We start from the raw sequence: 19,980 nt of genomic DNA on the forward strand, positions 1-19,980 counted from the left end.
AAGGAGTGAAATTGCACCAAGAAAACTACCGAAATTATATATATTCTTGAGGGTTCATTGTTGCCTTAGGCCTAGGCAAAGAAACATTTCAGAAAACGTAATAGGTCATTCCAACAAGATTCTGCCCCTTCACATGGAGCTAAAAGAACGCAAAACTGGCTTTCAGCCAATGTGCCGTTCTTCATTTCCAAGGAAGAATGGCCTCCTTCATCGCCACACCTGAACCCCCTAGCCTATTCTAGATCAATGATGATGTAGCTTACTTCGGTTTTAGGTACACACACATGCATCATTATTGCACTTACTTATCTTTGTATCAATACTAGGTATGTTCTATTTCTACATATAAGAATCTCTTAAAGCGTAATGTATTTCTGTATTTATTTGGAAGTTTGATAACACGAAAACAATCCTGGCTGTGCGAAAAAAGATTCAGGTCAGTTTTGATTAGGATAGTACTACGTCATTCAATTTTTCTTTCAAACTCAAAATAAACTGCTCTTGCAGCCCTGTTTGTAGAAATTAATTTGTTAAAACACATTTTGTCATGTAGATACTTTGAAGTGCTGTACTTGCATTAAATAGCCCTACCAATCATCTTTGAAAGCTTTTCTATTCGACTTTATTTTAAACAATCAATAAAAGCTATATATATGTATTTAATAAATTTAACCAACGTCATGCATGCTTTTAGGTTTCATTCATTCTTCGTGATGAAGTGGAGAAATACAACAGGTCAGGGGTCAATGCTTTGCAGGTTAGTCCGTCAATATGAGCTCCATTTGGCTATTTGTGGCTCTTGGTAGACCCAGGCCAATACTTGCCATTATTTTTATTTATTATTTTTATTGCCAGATGTTCAATTTTTTGATAAACACTTCAATTGTAGATTTCAATGTAAAGACATTGGTGTGTTCACCTTGAAGGACTAAATTAAATTCTTTCACGTTTCAAGCAAATCTGACAAATAGTATAATTTCAAATGCCATATGTCATTGCAAACATGGTTTACCAAGTCTGAATTTTTTTCATTGGAAAAATTCTTTAATGTTAATAGCCGTTTTGATGCTTTGGTTTTGTGAGTCACATGCAGCAAAAAGGTTTTAATCTCTGATTCCATTTCACCATATAAATTTGCAAATGTACAGGTATTGAGTGCAGGACTCTTTTAATATATAATGTTAATCATTTCACAGCATCTTGTCACAGCATATGTCCTGGGTATGACATTAAACTGCATCCTCGATGTCAGGAAGAGAGGTAGCACCTGACCCCTGGTCTGGGCTCGTTCGCACCGGTACATGTTTCGCTGGTAGTTTTGGCCCTCACTTCTGATATTGATGCCTGTGCCAGGCAGGTTGGCGGCGTAGGCGGAAGATAGCTACATGCTACAACGGCTTCAATGGCAACATCATTCAAGAAGGATAACTTAAGTCAAAACCGGGTTAGCCAAACTCGTTAGTTGTCATGCAGAGTAGGGTGTAGTGAAAAATTTTTTTTCTCTCAAATCAAAAAAGAGGGGTTCTAAAAACTTGTCATTTGACCCAAAATCACCATTAAAATTGATTTTAGGGTGTGGCACTTTTAATTGGCCGTGCCACCCGACCCTAGGGGTCGCGACGAGGTTAAATTTCATGAAATCCGCATAACTTTACAACCGTACATGCTAGAAACTTGAAATTGGTCTTAAAAGATTCAGAAGCTACATGTTTCTATCTGCTCTAAAAGCAATTTTAATCATAAACGCAACAGAAAATGATTTAAATGAAAAAAACTGATATTTTATCATTTCGCTCTCAACCATAATAAGTATGTACTGTGTGCATTGTGGAATCGTCCATTTTAGAATCTATTACATAGAGGAACAACATAATAGACTATATTTCAAAATCCATTCACAATCACAATCAATCCTGGAAGAGCACAATGTCATTGTTGGAGTACCAGGCGAGTATTATTTGACCCATGTCACACCTGAGGATGGGAAAGGAAGAACAACTGCAAATACCGTCAATGATGCCATAAAGTACACTGAACTGGGCGACAAACTTGTAGTTGTAGGAACTGATGGCACGGCAGCAATGACCGGATCATACAATGGCTTAATCAGATCATTGGAAGAGAAGGTAGAACATCTATTGCAGTGGGTGATACTGATATGCCTTCTACAGTCTACACTGCAATGAACTGCCATTGCGACATGTGCTTGTAGCTATAGATGGGACAACACATAATATTTCTCAAGGAAAGATTGGATCAAAACTAAGTGGTTGGGTTTCGGATTGGCCAATTCAAAAATTCAAACCTGGCAATCCTGAGAAGAACGGAAAGGTCAATAGTGAGAGCAATGTGTGAGGTGAAAACGAGAAGGGAAAAAAAGACTGAAGAATTCTTGGATATGCTGGAGATGAGAAAGACCATAGACCAACTGGCAAGGGCAAATGGAGTAAGATTGTATGGACATGTGATAAGGAGGGAGGAAGGAAGTTTTCTTAGAAAGGCACTAGAGCTAAAGGTGGATGGGAAGAGGAAACGCGGTCGTCCAAGAAGAACGTGGAAACAAGTGAAGGATGAATTTAAAAAAGTCGGACTGAAGGAGGACGATGCAAGGGACAGGGTGATATGGAGAAAAGAGATTAAAACAATTGCTGCGCGGAAACAATTGGCCACCCCCACTAGTGAGGAACAAACCAACGATGGATTATGATGAAACCAATTTCAAACCAGAACTTTCCATTACTGCCCAATAAGGTTGTCGCTAACCTCAGCATAGACCAGCATTATGCTTACAGGATTTGTTGGAAAACTCTCCTTGGTCATGTGGATGATGATTTAGCAATGTTGGAGATAGGGCCAATTTTCCACTCGAGGTGGCTCACACTTGCATGCAGAATCCTGCGGTATTATACTTCAATATCAAAGCCGTCCGCAAACCAGCATACTTTGGCTGAATTTTGCTTAAAGGTATATATATACTTCCACATGGTTTCAAATCAAGCACAAAGATAAAATATCTGATGGGCCAAAGACTCTGTTCAATCTTGTCCAGAGTTGAATCGTCCAGTTCCCGTCCAAAAAAGTGAGGGGAATTTTGTTAAAGGTTGTGCAAAGAAATGCATTCTTTGCACATCCGGAGAATATTCTGGTGGGACGACAGTGAAGAAATTTGCAGAATTGCTGTGAATAAAATATTGGCGATGAGAGGATGTTTACAGCAACATGGAGTCAACATTTCACCGAATGACAACTTTGAAGGAGGTGACCTGGAACAATCAGATGAGAAGACTGGTACAAATGTTAGTTCCAGTGTGCGTTGGTTTCTTGTTCCTAAAATCAACATCAAGGCGAAGGAGTATTACAAGCTTATCAATCTAAATGACCCTGGGATTTGTGAACCTGCACTGATCAAAGCTCTAAGTCGATCCACACTTGAGGAGATTTGAGATAGTCCATTGCGACTTCAGCATCCTTGCCACAATCAAAGAGTTGCACGACACATTAAGTTGGTGACAGATGCATCATCCTCTGTAGCAAGGTATGACAGGCGTGACAGTTTGATCAGATAGAAAATTAAATCTAGACGTCTGATGAAACGCTTTGACACAGAGAAACAATTGCTTCATGAACATTGAACAGGCATAGAATACTGAGCAGTGACCATACAGAGTTACTTATTGTTGCTGTACCTTTGAGTTTCATACAATTTGGGTAGAGAGGTAACTCTTTTAAACCATAAATAGACATAACTCAGCAACAACATTACATTTAACATTATAAAAAACAAAAAGCGAACGTTTTCGGCCAGTCATACAGCCCTTTTCAAGCCTATAAGAAAAATACATTTTAAAAGAAATGCTAAAGAATCATACAGTATCACAGCAAAAATATGGTCAAATCTAAACATTTGAGAAACTGCCTCGCTCACACAAATTGATAACTTAAAATTATACAGCACAACGGGTCAAGTATTTGAGAGGTAAAATTAATTAATTGTTCAGAAAATTTTCTTTTCGCTTTTTGTTTTTTATAATGTTAAATGTAGTGTTGTTGCTGAGTTATGTCTGTATATGGCTTTGAGTTTCAGTTCATCAACATGCCTGAAGCGTCAAATGGCTGTGTTCTATATTCTTGACTGGGCTATACATTCATTTACAACTTTAGGTCAAGAAATTTGTTTAATTCCCACTCTCCTATTTCTAAAAGTGCTTTTTTTTTGCATGCATTTCATCGACTCACAATGCTTGATTAATACAAATAACAGTTTTCTTTTGATAAAACGTTTTCTGTTGCACTTAGGGTAAAAATTGCTCTTAGAGCAAATAGAAACATGTAGCTTTTGAATCTTTTAAGACCAATTTCAAGTTTCTAGCATGTACGGTTGTAAAGTTATGCGGATTTCATGAAGTTTGACCTCGTCGCGACCCCTAGGGTCGGGTGGCACGGCCAATTAAAAGTGCCACACCCCAAAATCAATTTTAATGGTGATTTTGGGTCAAATGACAAGTTTTTAGAACCCCTCTTTTTTGATTTGAGAGAAAAAAATTTTTTCACTCCACCCTAATGCAGAGGCATTCGGTCATCAAGACCACTTCGGTCTTTAAATGGAGGTTGGTGGTAAGCAAAGGCATGCTCCCTGTAGAAAAACATGCACCAAAAAATCCTAATGATAAGTGTTAAAAAGGGAATGGCCCCCAGTCCCGGCAACCCTTAAATGGGCAGGGGGTGCGAAGAATCTCCGGGTTGTCTGACATTTCTGTTAAAAATTCAGGAGTAACACTGAGAAGTCTAAATGTAGGAAGTTTGTGTTGTAGAGGTACTGAGGTGAGTGAAGAGCTGAGAACGAGAAAGATAGATGTTTGCTGCTTACACGAAGTCCGATGGAGGAACAAAGGAGCCAGGTTTTTGGGTGTCAAAGGAAGGAGATACAAGCTGTGGTGGTCGGGTAATGACATTGGGATCGGAGGAGTTAGGATTTTGGTGAAAGAAGAGCTATGTGAAAATGGTGTTGAGGTTTGTAGACACAGTGACAGAATAATAGCAATAGTGATGGTGGTCGAGCATGTAGTGATAAGAGTAATCTGTGCTTATGCACCACACAGTGGAAGATCCGATGCAGAAAAAAAAGATTTTATGTCGAAATAGACCTTGAATGGAGCACAAGAAGTGATCAGGAAATCGTATTGGGTCTTGGGGACTTTAAGTGACGTCTCAGCGTACAGCGTCACGGCTGGATGCGCGCGAAACCTTGCAAACGGGCATCAAACAAAAGCGGCCTTAGCGAGACGAGGACAACAAAATTTGGATTTTTTTTTGCTAAAACGCATGTTGTACACAATGACATCACGTTAAAACAAAAAACTCGCAAAAGTTAATTTGGGTTTCCCCGCCCTTTAAAGGAAAGGATGGAAACTTAGTTTCAGTGAGAAAGATCGTGAAAGAATTTGGAAAGAACATATTGATTGGTTATTATGATAATGAACGATGAAAACGATTGGGATCAAAATGTGAAAGTCGATGTGGTAGCAGGTCCATTAAATAGAGTAACTCGAGAGGAGGTGACGCAAGCCAAGCAATGAAGAAAATGAAATCGGGGAAGGCTCCTGGACTATCTGAAGTCACTGTGGAAATGATATGCGCAAGTGGAGAAACAGGATTGAAAGTAATGCAGGAAATCAGCCAACGTGTGTTAGATGAAAAGGAATGCCAAATGAATGGAAGACGAGCGTGGTGATACTCATCTTCAAGGGAAATTGTGATGTAATGGATTGTGGGTCGTATAGTCATATAGGGGAATAAAACTGTTGGAACATGCAATAAAGGTAGTGGAAAGGGTGTTGGAGAATAGAATAAGATCTGTGGTGAAGCTGGACGAGATGCAGTGTGGATTTATGCCTGGGAAGGGAACAACAGATGCTATTTTTATTTTGAGGAGGTTGCAAGAGGAATATCTGGACAAGGGGAAGAACTTGTAGGCTACATGTGCTTCGTGGACATGGAAAAGGCATTTAATAGAGTTCCAAGAAGAGTGATGGAATTGGCAATGAGAAAAAAAGAAATACCACAGGCACTCACGCAAGCAGTAATGAGTAACAGGCCGGCCACGGTCAATTGTGTCGCATGAAGTCGGCCGCATCAAAATGTCATGTACCCTTCAAAGGCTATTAACATATTATGCCAAGTTTGAAAATTTATCTTATTTCTGTCTGATGAATATCTTCATACACGCAGTACGATTCAGCCACCAATCGTCTCTTCACGGCCGGTCGTGACTCCATAATTCGCATCTGGCACACTAACCACAAGAGAAGTGAGGTGGAGGATCCGTATATTGCTTCGATGGAGCATCACACGGACTGGGTGAATGACATTGTCCTCTGTTGCAATGGGAGAACTTGTAAGCTTTGATAGTTTTTGGTCATTTGTTCAAATGATGGTTTTTAATTTATACTTACTAAGACACTTGCAGTTTGTTGCATTTACAATTACATGGTATGTCACAGTACTACATTTCAGCTCGGTGGGTAAAACGCATTAATTTCTTTTTGTACACAGTCAATGTACTTTGTACATGAAAATAGCTTGTAAAGAAGAAAACAGAAATTCGGCATCTATAAATACCTCACCACATTTAAGTTTACTTTATTTTGGAGTTGTGGGGATCTGTACACTGTACAGCAGGGCTACTCAACTAAAGTTTGTTAGTAAAGGTCCATTTTGACAAGTTGAATATATTTGCGGTCCGGTGAATATTTCATATACAACCACGAAAATTAAACAACCAGTACGGGTGCCTACGAGCACCGAAACACTTTTCAGGTAGTATGTAACATGACTTGGATTTTTTTCTGACACAAACAAATAAAAAAGGAAAAAATGTATATATTGTGTTTCTTTGTAGTGTAGCTGTGTGGATTGCACATCAGAGAAGATGGCAAAGCGTTGGGGGGTGTGGGGGCGAAGCCCCCAACTCCCTGGATAATCACAATAAATTGCTTTTCCCTAAAGGAAATCTGTTTAAAGAGGCCCTAATATGTGGCAATGAGGTTATTCTTCCAGAAGCCTGAGGTCCACCTTCAACACCCAGAAGGTCCGGATTCGGTCCGCCAGTTGAGTAGCCCTGCTGTACAGTCATTAAAACCCCGGTCAAACGAAAATGGAAGTCACCATACTTGAGTTTTACCCTTGTTTGGAATCATCAGTGGTGCATATCCAATATCCATATTGTCTTGAGTGAAAGTTGAACGTACGACTTGATGGAAACCGTAGACGTCCTTGACTTGAATGGGAATCGAACTTCTGTTACTTTATTCTGACAACATGCTTCTGCAGAGAGTCAGATGAAAAATTGCAGCTTCAAGCTATGAAAAACTTTCTCCTAATATTTATATAAGTAAACTTTTGAGTAGCCTTCAAACTTGGCAATTTTTTTTATCCACTCGATGTAGCATTGGTTTTGAAGTATTGACGATTTCTGCTTAACTTCCTTCATCCCATTTTGGGTATCTTCAATTGTTGCAGTTGTAGAATTAGTAGAAGCAGGGTGGTGAGCGTGCACAAATGCACACTGCACACACCTCTGGTTCTGTGTCAGAGCGACTATCACTTTCAGTCTGGCGGCGAAGTAGAAACAGATACCCGAAGTTTGGCTGGAGTCGAAAGTTGTCACTAGTCTATTAGTAGGCCTTGCAGCTTTAGCATGCTTGCTCATAACCGCCTTACTGCAAGTTCTAATAATAGATTGGTTAACTGTAACCTGCTTCTAAACACATTGCACTTGAGCTCGACCGATATCACTTTTTCAGGCCGATACCGATATTCATGAAATTTTTAGGCTGATACCGATATATATCGGCCGATATATATCAGCTACGAAAAGTTTGTTACCAGCAAAGTTATTAAGCAACAAACCAGACCAAGAAAGTTTATGCATTAGTTGCTGTAATGGAAAAATCAGTCTTAACACTAATCACAAAAAAACACCAAACAAAAAAGAAACAACCCAGGCCTCGAAATTCGTTTTTGCTGGCGGCGGACAAACGTGTCCGGTCTGACTTCTTCGCCATTTAAGAGCTATGGCTACGGTTTGTAAGGTTTTTTAAAATTTCAGCAAAGGCTTTCATCTGACCAGCGACGTACCCTTGGGAGTCAAAGCGCCGTGTAGCTGCATTACGTTGCATTACTGCATTACGTTGATTAACTTCCACCGAACGAGATCATGTGGCTTCTTGCGTCACAATGCTCTGGGCACCGGTCGGAAAACTTCTACAATGACGCTACTATTTTCTTCTGTGCAAAGTTTCACTAGGATTTTTTCTTTGGGTTTATTTTTGCATGTCATGTGAGCGTAAGTTAATTTTCCCTGGGCCTTTTCTTTCTCACTGTAATACCAAAACTTGACAAATTTTGCTGCATCTTGCTGTGATAGCCTACTCGTATGATTTAATTTTGTAACAAATCTTGCCTTATCAAAATCACTCGGAGATCAAAGCCAGACATTGTGACGTAAGACTTGAAATAAGTTGCGCGTGGTTAGTGTAGAAGTACACCGGTACTCCTATCGATTCTTAGCGAAAAATTCACTTTTGTTACACTGATTCAATGTCATCAATCGTTGAAGCAACGTAAAACTCGAAAGTTTTCCTGCTTGAATGGAAGCTAAGGGATACAGTATTAACATTTTCTAGATGCGCGCACTAGAATGGGCGGGAAATCATATTCTCGAAACAATTGTTCATGCTATGCAAGCACTAGGGTGCGTCGTGTGCCCCAATGTTTATATTTTTTGTATTATTTTTTTTCAATGGTGAGGTTTCACTGAAACAACAATAATATGAAGTTTCAGCAAAAAATATTAATGTTTAGGTGCTCCACATTGCAGTTAAAAATACAGGAGTTTCGACCCCCATACTCCATAAATACCTTGTTTTAACATAACACTGGTCTACACGATTTTTGCTCTATGAACTTTGAAAACTGATTTAGAGTAATTTTGGGGTGCTGAATCCAAATCTGCCCTCAGATTTATCCTATCACGTCAGGTATGTGAGATATGATGACAGCAAATTGTTACTTTTGTCAAAAGTGGAAGATTTGACGTTGCGTTTATTGCACATACATATTTTGCTATATGCAGAAATCCAGGCCATGTCGTGCATAAGTAGCTGAAATACACCAAATATAATTTTGATACCAATTTGTTTTCTAAGCAACATTATTAACCATGCAGTAATAACAATCTAAAAGGGAGGCTAAAAGTATAACTGACCCCCCCCCCCCCGTCAAAGGTTTGCATGAAACCACAAAGGATTAAGTAGGCCTGTGGCAATGCTTGTACAGTAACCTTACTTAGGCTGTTTTGGTCTGTCTAACACTAACCATTCGTTATAGCACTGCATATGTTGGTGGTGAACGCAATGCCAAATCTTCCACTTTTGACAAAAGTAACCATTTGTTGTTATCATATCTCACAAACCTGACGTGATCTAGGTTAGATTCGGATTCAGCACCGCAAAATTACTCTAAATCAGTCTTCAAAGTTTATGGAGCAAAAAATGATTCTTTTTTTGTTTACCAGTGTAATATATGGATTATGCCTGCATTGTGCTTGGGCATGTTGAATGTTGATGAAGACTTGCAGTTTTTGTCAGTCGGGAAATTATGTCATTCAAGGTGGCTAACACTTGCTTGTAGGCTACTTCGTAAATACACTCATGCAATCAACCCTTCCAAAAGTTTCATGAACTTGTCTGAGTACTGCATCAAGGTTTGCTTCCCACCTTGGTTTGAAATAAAACACCACAATTCATTATCTGATGGGTCAAAAAACTTCTTCAACATGTTGCAAAGAAATCTTCCCAAACCAAGAAGTAAAAGATTTCCAAGAAGGTTTTGGAATGCAATGCATTATTCGCTCACTCTGAAAATGTCATTGTTGGAATGCTAGGTGATGAAGACTGCCAAGTTAGAAAAGCAGCAGGCCAACAAATCTATTCCTTAGGTGCACAAGCACAGGAAAAGCAAAGCAAGAATCATGTTGGCTCCTCACAAAAAGCAGAAGATGAAAATCGAAAGCTGAGAAAGGAAATTTCACCAGCCGTGCCACCTGCAATATGCAGATTTCTTGTGCCACAGCTTAATACTAAAGCAAAATCATACCACCAACTTGTGAAGCTTGGCACAGTTCATAAGTCTGAGCCACCTATCATGAGATCGCTAGCAGATCAACAGCTTGACAATGTCATCGACGAACCTCTGCGGCTGGATTATCCTTGCCACAACCAAGCAGTGGAGTGTCACGTTAAGCTAGTGACTGTTAAAGCAAGCTGTAGGTTTTGAAAGAAGGGATGGACTGATTCGTCAGAAGGTGCGATCTCGTCAACTTATGAAAGAATTCAACAGCAAGAAGGAATTCCCACTAGATTGACATGTTCACCTTTTTGTGCTGGTTGCTAAAGTCTCAATGTAGTACAGGTAGTCTAGCACATGCAGCAGTATGGAGTATATCAATCTGTGTGCTGGTATTTCCTTGACAATGATTTCATGGCAGATCACAGTCTACCCATCACCAATTATGTCTACTAATTACAGTATTTGTTTTATGCACCTACACTTTGAACAGTCCAGTTAGTAACCCCCAGGTCGTGCAGTAAAGTTGTTACTTGCTACTGTGTGTGTACATGACACGAGCACTATATTGTATTTCCAGTCACACTACTGTACCGTTAGACCACTGCCTACATGCTCTCGATTAACCCTTGTATTCTCTACATCATGTGTAGTGTGTACCGTATATTATGCATACCATGCTGTATATTTATTGCAAATGCAATAAGCAAAAGTATCCAAGTCATCTGTGACCTGCATCAACATATCGTCGTTAATAAGCTGAACTATCGTAAGTCCAAATTGTTTCAAAATTGCGTTTTTGAATGATTTAGTATCTTTATAGACTACAGTTTATTTTGTTAAAGTATCGCAACTCTATCTACTTTAGTTTTTTTTGTTAGAAAACTTTTAGAAAGATCAAACAATGTACAGCAACCACAGCGTGAACTTTAAAATTCAGTTTTCTCAAAACTGTATTTTTGGAGTTACGATAGTTCAGCTTATTAGCGACGATATGCAGTACAGCATGTGCATTTACCCATTACCTTGTGCCTGCGCTACCGTTTTGTCCAAAACATTGTCAAATATACGCTTTTTGTCATAACTTTTTTTCTAGTGAAATTAAGGCAAAAAATCCTCATAGAGCAGATAGAAACATTATGATTCTGCATTATTTGATACCAAACTCATGTTCCTAGCACCAGCAGTTCCAAAGTTACATCCGATTTGAGAATTTTGGGGGTATTCCCCCATAAAATGGGGAGTAGAACGGCCAATATGTGGTACAACTCCCTGAAACCAGTTTTGTTATTGTTTTTAGCCAATTTGTCAGTGGTCTAGACCCCCCTTTTTTTTAATTAAAAAAAAATTTTTTTTCAATCCACCCTATTGTCAAGCCAACAAGGGGATACAGGCAATTGGGATGTGGAGCACCTAAACTTTGACCAAATTTTTTGAAATTTTGTAATTTTGCTTTTTTAGTCAAGCCTCACCCACAAAAAAAAATAATTTTGTTTTCAACCATTTTTAAAATTTTTGGGGGCACACGACACACCCTAGCAAGCACGTTTGAGCAACTTGTGTTTCTTCTATAAAGGCATGTATGGCTGGTTTTGAGTTTGCTTTTGCTGGCCGATGTTTATCGGCGAAAAATAGCCGATACAATATATCGGCTACACCTGATATCGGCTGATATATATCGGCTGACCGATGTATCGGTCGAGCTCTAACTTGAGCACTGTAAAACTGAACAGAGTTTACCGTGATTAGTTTGGTGTGCCTTGACAATTACTCCTTTATTCAACATTTCCAACTTCTCCACAATAAAAACCTTGTTAAACAAAGCAAAGCGATCTACCAGCGATGACACATTTCTTTAATCAAACTCCAATTGTTGTGATCACGATTGCAACTTTAGTTGAATAGCAGCTGTGATTTAGCAAAAAGTGGAGCATACAAATTGATTGCTATTTGCTAGAATACAAGACCTGTTAAGTAGTTTATTTCAAATTTCATCAAAATTGATTTTCCGTCATGGGGATTGTGGTAAAATATCTTGATGTATTTGTTTGCCAACATTTCTATCAACTAAACGTCGATTATCAGCTTTGGATTTTGTTTTCAGTGATCTCAGCTTCTTCAGACGCAAGTGTAAAGGTTTGGAATGCGGCAAAAGGTTTCTGTATGTCAACATTACGTACGCATAAGGATTACGTCCGCGCATTGGCTTACGCCAAACACAAGGAGCTGGTAGCCAGTGCTGGCTTGGACAGGCACATATTTTTGTGGGATGTTAACACACTGACTGCTCTCACTGTAACACGGAACACTGTCACAAGTGAGCACCAATTTTAGCTGACTTAAGTTCATATGTGTGAATCACGATGTTGGGTATACTAAATGCGGATTGCCGGTACACGAGCTGTTCTATTTCATTTATAAATTATTTTCTATACTTTCTACTTTAAAACAAATTGTTTGAACACGATACGTATTGCTTGTTCGCATTAAAAAAAGCTTGTAAGGATTCAAGTCATTTTTGCTTTTTCTATCAGATCTCGACAATGAGATCAGTGCTCTTCAAACAGAGGTACATGCAGGGTTGCTATACCATACTTATTTGTAAGATTTATCCTTATATTGAAAAGCAATGTTTTAGAAAAATTATTGTCTTTATTTCTAAGAAATGTCCTCGTTTTTGAGGTATTTTTAACAATTACAATACTTTTATCTTTTTTTGAAATATATCGGTAAGTGGTATCGATTCGAGAAGCATCCAACAAACATCAACTGAACCCTGCTAATAGATCAAATAATTGAGTACAAGGAAGTTGAGGGGTTGGCGAAGCTAATAGTAATTGATCCCCCTTTCCCGCAATGGCAATAAAGGATGAGTTGTTCGATGAGGTCTCGGCTGTTAATGTTCTGCTCAAGTTACAAAGTTAATTACTGATGACCCTGTACAATTGTACATAAACATTAAACAATATGAATAGATGCCTCTTCTACCTTCCACCAAACATATTAAGTCTCTAATGGTAACTGACCGACGAAAGCTCCAAGTGAAACACTGCTGCCTCATCAGCAAGTCAAGCACATTTTACATGGTGCCATATCGTGAAATCCGGAGCTAATCAACAAATTTCAACACGATATTCGTGTATCTAATTATCATACAACATCGACTCAATTCGTTTCAGAAGCAAATTGGTGTTGACCAGTGTGATTTAGTAATTTACTAAAAACTATACAAGTGCTGGGTTGATTCTTTAATATTTATTGCGTATGTGAATAATGTGATTATATATCACACCATCAACGCAATTTAAGCATTTGAAGTTTCAAAAATTGATAATTTCGACATTTAATATTTGAAGTGTAAAGGGAGCAAGTAGATTTTTTTTGGATGTATGCTTCATGCTTATTACTTAATACTTTCATTGGTTTTAATTTGTGATAAAACCAAACTGGCATTCAACACACGGGCAAAACGGGCATTTGTAACATGAAAAATTTCTCATATTGCCTATATTGGTCCTGGTATGCACATTTTTGAGATCCGAATCTTTCCGAATGGTTTGGTATTCTAACACCCCATATCAAGTGATGAGGTATAAAATACTTTCTTGCAGCTTCTAATGTGAATGGATGCAAGAACTCTGTGTACAGCGTTGCCATGAATGATGCCGGTACTGTGTTGGTGGCTGGGTCCACTGAACGAGCTCTCAGAGTTTGGGATCCTAGAGTATGTGAGAAGAGAATGAAGCTGAAAGGTCACACAGACAATGTGAAAGCATTGTTAGTCAACCATGATGGCACTCAAGTAGGTGAACAATCCAACGATTTGTGTATTGGACATGTATAAAATTCTTATCACATTGGCCTTCTTCTTTCGTATGAGAAGTTCATTCTGTAGACTACGTTTCATCGAGGTTCCGGGCATTTCTTAAACCGCCACTTGTTGGTAGAGTCGTCCAGTATTGACAGACCAATTGCCCTAGTCTAGATGGAGAAAAGTCGGGCAGTCGTAAAGTATGTGAGATGGCATTGGGCTGTTGCTATTCAAGTGTCATTATGTTTGAAACAATTAAATGAAAAATGTTGTTCTCTGTAACAACAGTGGTGTTAACCTCAAAAATTATTTAATTACGTAATAATTTACATCATCTTATGTCAATCAACTGCAGGTCTTGTCAGGAAGTTCTGATGGAACGGTCCGTTTATGGTCTCTGGGTCAGCAGAGGTGCGTTGCTACCCTCCGACTTCACAATGAAGGGGTGTGGGCTCTTGCTGCTCTACAGAACTCTTCATCATTTAACTCCGTTTACTCCTCTGGTCGGGATGGGAGGGTAATGTGCACGGATTTCAGGGACGCTGCTTTTCGGAGCTATTTGGTTTGCAAAGAAACTGCACCTGTACTTCGGGTAATTCGACCTTAATCGGCGTGGTGTAAGTTTTATTCAGCTTGAATATAACGGTCTTCTTGCCTATCTCGTACCTGTCATTATTCAACCAATGAATGTTTTTATTTACCGAAGAAGCTAATTTTCATTACGCGATTCGAATGACTACAAGTCGAATAATGCCATCCGTATGCCACCATGCTCCAATGACGCACGTGTTGTTCACTGATATATGCCTTGTTTCGTAATCTACTTTTTTCAAGCTGTTTTTATTCAGAAACAGATGTCACATTGTCCCACGTCACCCAACATTCCCAAAAACGTAAAAAAAAAACGATTGATACATTACAGGTGCCAGTTTGCTGGCTTCCCTTCGTTAATTCGGTACCCAGCTATACTTGTGGTGATCTAACAGGACTACTGTTAAACTCTTGCCACAAGTAAAAAAATAAATGTACTATTCCGTAGAAAATTCAACAAGAACTGCTTAGGCGAACTAAAAGAACATTCATATCTTGTCCCATTTTATGAAATCCTATTTGTACTAGATGCAACCTTTCGGTAATTGAAAGATTTGCAAATTGCTATATCCAGGGCTGTGAAGATGAAAGAAAACTATAATGACGTATTTTTTGATGGTCCAAGTTCCACGGATTACTATTTTTTAGGGTTGCCATTTTTCTTTTCTTAAGACCACAAATGATCATTTAGTCTTTTTCATGACAAAATCTTCAAGCGAGTGGTAATCATGTCAACTGCTATCAACTTCAAACGTATGCAGTTTATTGTCTTATGTTTTATTTCAATATTAAAATGTTTTTCAGAGATGAATTATTTTCGATTTTTCTTCAGTTGTGACATTGTAACATGCAATATGCTTTGTTGTGTATGTAAAGACAAAGTGTTTTATACCACAGGCTGATAACACAGGTTAACAAAATTTGAAAAAAAATTTTAATCGAGAATGGGAGTAACTTTTCTTAGACCACAATTTGCTGCTGATTTCAAATCTGGCGCTAGTTTTGCTCTAGCACATCAGGTTTTAAAGTTATTGGTCAGAAAATTTTTGACCAGAAACGTCAATATTGCGATCAAATACCGATTTTGTCGCTACAATTTTCAAATTTAGATTAGCTTCAGAGAGCAGAGTGTTTCAGATTTGTGCATTGCTTTCACAGATTCAACACTATTTAGTTGCATATATGTATGCATAGACACTAGAGTGCAAAAAATGCCTCTTAAACCTTGTCTGAGGTACTAAATACTTGAGCTAGCACAATACTGAAGTGTCAGGTTTTTAAGCTCCCTGGATTATATTTTAAACGGTCATGGTTGACGCTGAATGTGCGCTTCAAACAAGCTACACAAGATCAGCTGCAACACCTTGCATACATCAAATAACCAACGAACAAAAACACAAGAAAAACGCTCAGCATGATACCAAAGATAGTGTTTAGAATGTTGCAATGACACTTAGACATTGCTGCATAAAAATCGCTGGGCATATGATTTTCGTTTAGGTGTACATGTTGGATCATCGCGATGCAGCATCCAGCAGTAATCACCCATCATCTTTTCGTTCCAGAACCCTTGATAGCGTACTTACATGCTTTGGATATCTTGGTGAAACCTTTCACCTTGTTCATCACTCACTGCTCCAAGGTTCTCAGGGAAAAAGTCCAGGTGGGAATGAAGAAAATGAATCTTGAGGGACATGGGGCAGCCCATGTCATTGTAAGTTGAGAGCAACCTTTCAACACCTTTTCTGAAGGAAGCAGCCTTGAAATTTCCCAAAAAGTTAGAGCATAACCATTTAAAGGATTGCCATGCTCGACATTCTGATGAAGTGAGTGATTTTTCAAAGTCAGTATCTTTTAAAACTTCTCAAATCTGTGGACCAACAAATATTCCTTCTTTAAGCTTTGCATGACTTAACTTTGGAAATTTCTTACAGAGGTACAGAAAACCGTTTGAATTTGATTTGCCCATTGCTTTTACAAAATTCTTCATCAAGCCGAGTTTGATATGTAACGGCGGCAAAAGAATTTTGTCAGGATTAACTAGCGGGACATTTTGGACACTTTCTCTTCCAGGATTGTAGGAGCTTCTTGTTGGCCAATCCTTTTTCTGGTAGTGCTCAGTAGTAGCGCGACTATCCCACAGACACAAGAAACAACAGTACTTTGTAAATCCCTCTTGCACCCCCATTAAGATTCCAATCATTTTCAGATTTCCACAAATACTCCACTAATAATCCCTGTAATTAATAGCATTGAGAAGAATTTCGATGTTTTCATAAGATTCCTTTAGGACTTTAGGTATACCGAGTGTGCTATGGGAATGGATAAAATTGTACGGCTCCAGCTCATCAATTGTACGGCTTATCATTGTTTTATTATGACGTCACACTTAATTTGCGAATAAAAAAACTGCTTTACTTGCCTGTAAATGTGGCATGTCTTCAAAATTTTAAAAATGGAATATCTAAAAAACATGATGTGCTAGGAAAAAAATAAAGACATTTTTGAAATCAGCGCACAAAATGCTTCTAGAATCAATCAATCACGAGCTCGATTAAAATTTGCTGTTGACCAGTGTAATTGACAACAAAATAGTCAATTTTATTCCAACAATACAATAAACTATCGCGCAATAGTTGGCAATGCTACAATGCCCAATGCTACAATGGCAGAGTATTGTTTCGCATATTATGGTAAATTTTCGGTTTTTGTTCAATAACTTCATTATTTGTGAAAATACAACAAACAGTTCTTAGAAGTTAGATTGAAACGTGGCAAATCTTATTTTTTTTAAACCCAAAACTATCTTCCTAGCATATACGGTTCAATTTTATGAAGATTTTCATGTTTTGAGGTTACCTGAGACACCTACTGGCTGGTTGCCGGAAGGAAAATGGTGGCAACCCCCAAATTAATTTTTTATGTTGTTTTTGGCATATTTGTCAGGACTTGAAAACTACGGATTTTTGAATTTCAAAACAAAAAAATTTACTCCACCCTATCGCGCGTATTCAATTTGAATGTTTTCAGTAAAACTCCATTCCCTCATCAGATAATAATTAAATACATTTAAAAATAAACAGCGATAATTGTAAATAATACAACTATGAGAGATAATTGCAATTTGCAACACCAACAAGCTTTGTACAAGCAACCAAAACAGTGTTTCTTAACCTCGAGGCTACAGACTCAAAACGAGTTTGCAAACATGCCAACTTTAGAACTTTTTAATTGCTTTCTGCACTCGTTTAATAATATTTCTATAACTGGTGTAGTAATTTCCACAGCGTAAATTTACAAGGCTTTCGGCCAAATAAATTGAATAATGTCAATTATATTTTTTCAGTATCGAAAATTCGCAAAAGCTTCTTGAGTTTGTAGTTATTTTATGAAGGGAAAGTTGCTCAAGACACTGCTGGCCTTTACGGGTTGCAATCATTGCCTTCCCGTGAAAGAGCATTATCATATACAGGGTGCGGACAAAGTCCTTGGACTGCTTTAAAGTGTAATATTTCTGTAAATAGTGAATAAAATCGCAAAATATTTTAACGGTGTATTGCCAAGACAGTGATGAGGAGAGACCTCCAGGTTTTGGAGACAGCGGCCCACACTACGACAGAAGACGGTTTCTGGCGCATGGAAACTTTTTTCATGGAGTCAGGAATGTCTGCAGAAAACTTAGCAAGGATACTATCATTATGTCGGTTACACACTGCTTCGACATTGAACAATTTTCATCTGAGAAAATGATCTCTCCTGTGTCCGTACCTGACTTCATTTTGTTCAGATGAATTTTAGCTCAATCGAGTCACTCTTCTTTTTGGAGGTATGTGAGGTGTTGGCAAGTTTGCGTTTTGATGGGGGACAACTTTAGATCGGTTTTAACAATCTTCCTGATCGTCTTTTCATTCACATCCATTTCGCGAGCCATTTTCCTCATGGATCTCTTGGGATTGCGGCAGATTCTGGCTCGAACCGCATTAATGACCTTTGGGGTACGAGAAGTTCATGGTCTCCCACTTCGAGGGGCGATCTTCGGCACTGTTCAGTTCTTTAAGCCTGCTAACAGTGTGATAAACTGTTGATTTCGGTGCTTCAAGAAGCTTTTGTTATCTCTGAATTGGTCTTGCCTGCTCGATGAAGCTCAATGATAGCTGTACGTTTATCACTCATACTTGAAAATAAAGCTAAATTATGATAAACTGATGACACATTCTAAAAGATAAGGTTATAAATATGCACTATCAAGCACTTACTAAATCTATTTAAGGAAATAGTAAATTACTGTAAAATTTAATTTTAGTTGAAGGACTTTGTGCGCACCCGGTACTTGCTCAATGCTTAAGCGACAACAATTGGATTGTCAATTTGCTTTTCTCAAATGATATTTTCAGCTACTTAAACCAGCTGAACTAGGCTACTTTATGAAAGAATAAAGTATTTTTTGAGTTTTTGGAAGGCACATCAGATGTATTCAAATGGAAAATGAAATTGTGGATAGTATTAAATGGAATGCGCTTTTGACGTTAACTTGTTTGTAGAGCTCGACCGATATCACTTTTTCAGGCCGATACCGATATTTATAAAAATTTTTAGGCCGATACCGATATGTATCGGCCGATATACTGTATATCAGCTACAAAAAATTTGTTACCAACAAAGTTATTAAGCAACAAACCAGTTCAAGAAAGTTTATGCATTAGTTGCTGTAATGGAAAAATCATTCTTAACACTAATCACAAAAAAACACCAAACAAAAAAGAAACAACCCAGGCCTCGAAATTCGTTTTTGCTGACGGCGGACAAACGTGTCTGGTCTGAATTCTTCGCCATTTAAGAGCTATGGCTACGGTTTGTAAGACTTTTAAAATTTCAGCAAAGGCTTTCATCAGACCAACGAGGTGCGCTTGGAGAGTCAAAGCGCCGTGTAGCTGCAATACACCGCATTACTGATTAACTTCCACAGAACGACGTCGTGTGGCTTCTTGCGTCACAATGCTCTGGGCACGAGTCGGGAAACTTCTACAATGACGCTACTATTTTCTTCTGTGCAAAAGTTTCACTAGGCTTTTTTTTGGGGGTTATTTTTGCAACTTCTACAATGACGCTACTATTTTCTTCTGTGCAAAGTTTCACTAGGCTTTTTTCTTTGGGTTTATTTTTGCATGCAGTTTTCCTGCTTGAATGGAAGCTTAGGGATACAGTATTAACATTTTCTAGATGCGCTCACTAGAATGGGTGGAAAATTATATTTTTGCAACAATTGTTTGTGCTATGCAAGCACGTTTGAGCAACTTGTGTTTCTTCTAAAGGCATGTATGGCTGGGTTTGAGTGTGCTTTTGCTGGCCGATGTTTATCGGCGAAAAATAGCCGATACAATATATCGGCTACACCTGATATCGGCTGATACATATCGGCTGAGCGATATATCGGTCGAGCTCTACTTGTTTGT

At 38.4% G+C, this 19,980-nt stretch overlaps 1 protein-coding gene across 1 annotated transcript in view; it reads left to right on the forward strand.

The window, feature by feature from the left end:
• Window positions 1-324: 324 nt before the first annotated feature.
• Window positions 325-19,980, forward strand: part of LOC145768191 (WD repeat-containing protein 48-like) — a 52,646-nt gene continuing 32,990 nt past the window's right edge. The window contains exons 1-6 of the mRNA XM_082579669.1: window positions 325-436; window positions 695-757; window positions 6,229-6,394; window positions 12,230-12,442; window positions 13,737-13,927; window positions 14,292-14,528. Coding sequence (XP_082435795.1) covers window positions 6,337-6,394; window positions 12,230-12,442; window positions 13,737-13,927; window positions 14,292-14,528 — 699 coding nt within the window. The 5' untranslated portion in view covers window positions 325-436; window positions 695-757; window positions 6,229-6,336. The remainder of the gene's footprint in view (window positions 437-694; window positions 758-6,228; window positions 6,395-12,229; window positions 12,443-13,736; window positions 13,928-14,291; window positions 14,529-19,980) is intronic.

Source organism: Aplidium turbinatum, chromosome 4 (assembly GCF_918807975.1).
Source record: "Aplidium turbinatum chromosome 4, kaAplTurb1.1, whole genome shotgun sequence".
Classification (NCBI taxonomy): Eukaryota; Metazoa; Chordata; class Ascidiacea; order Aplousobranchia; family Polyclinidae; genus Aplidium; species Aplidium turbinatum.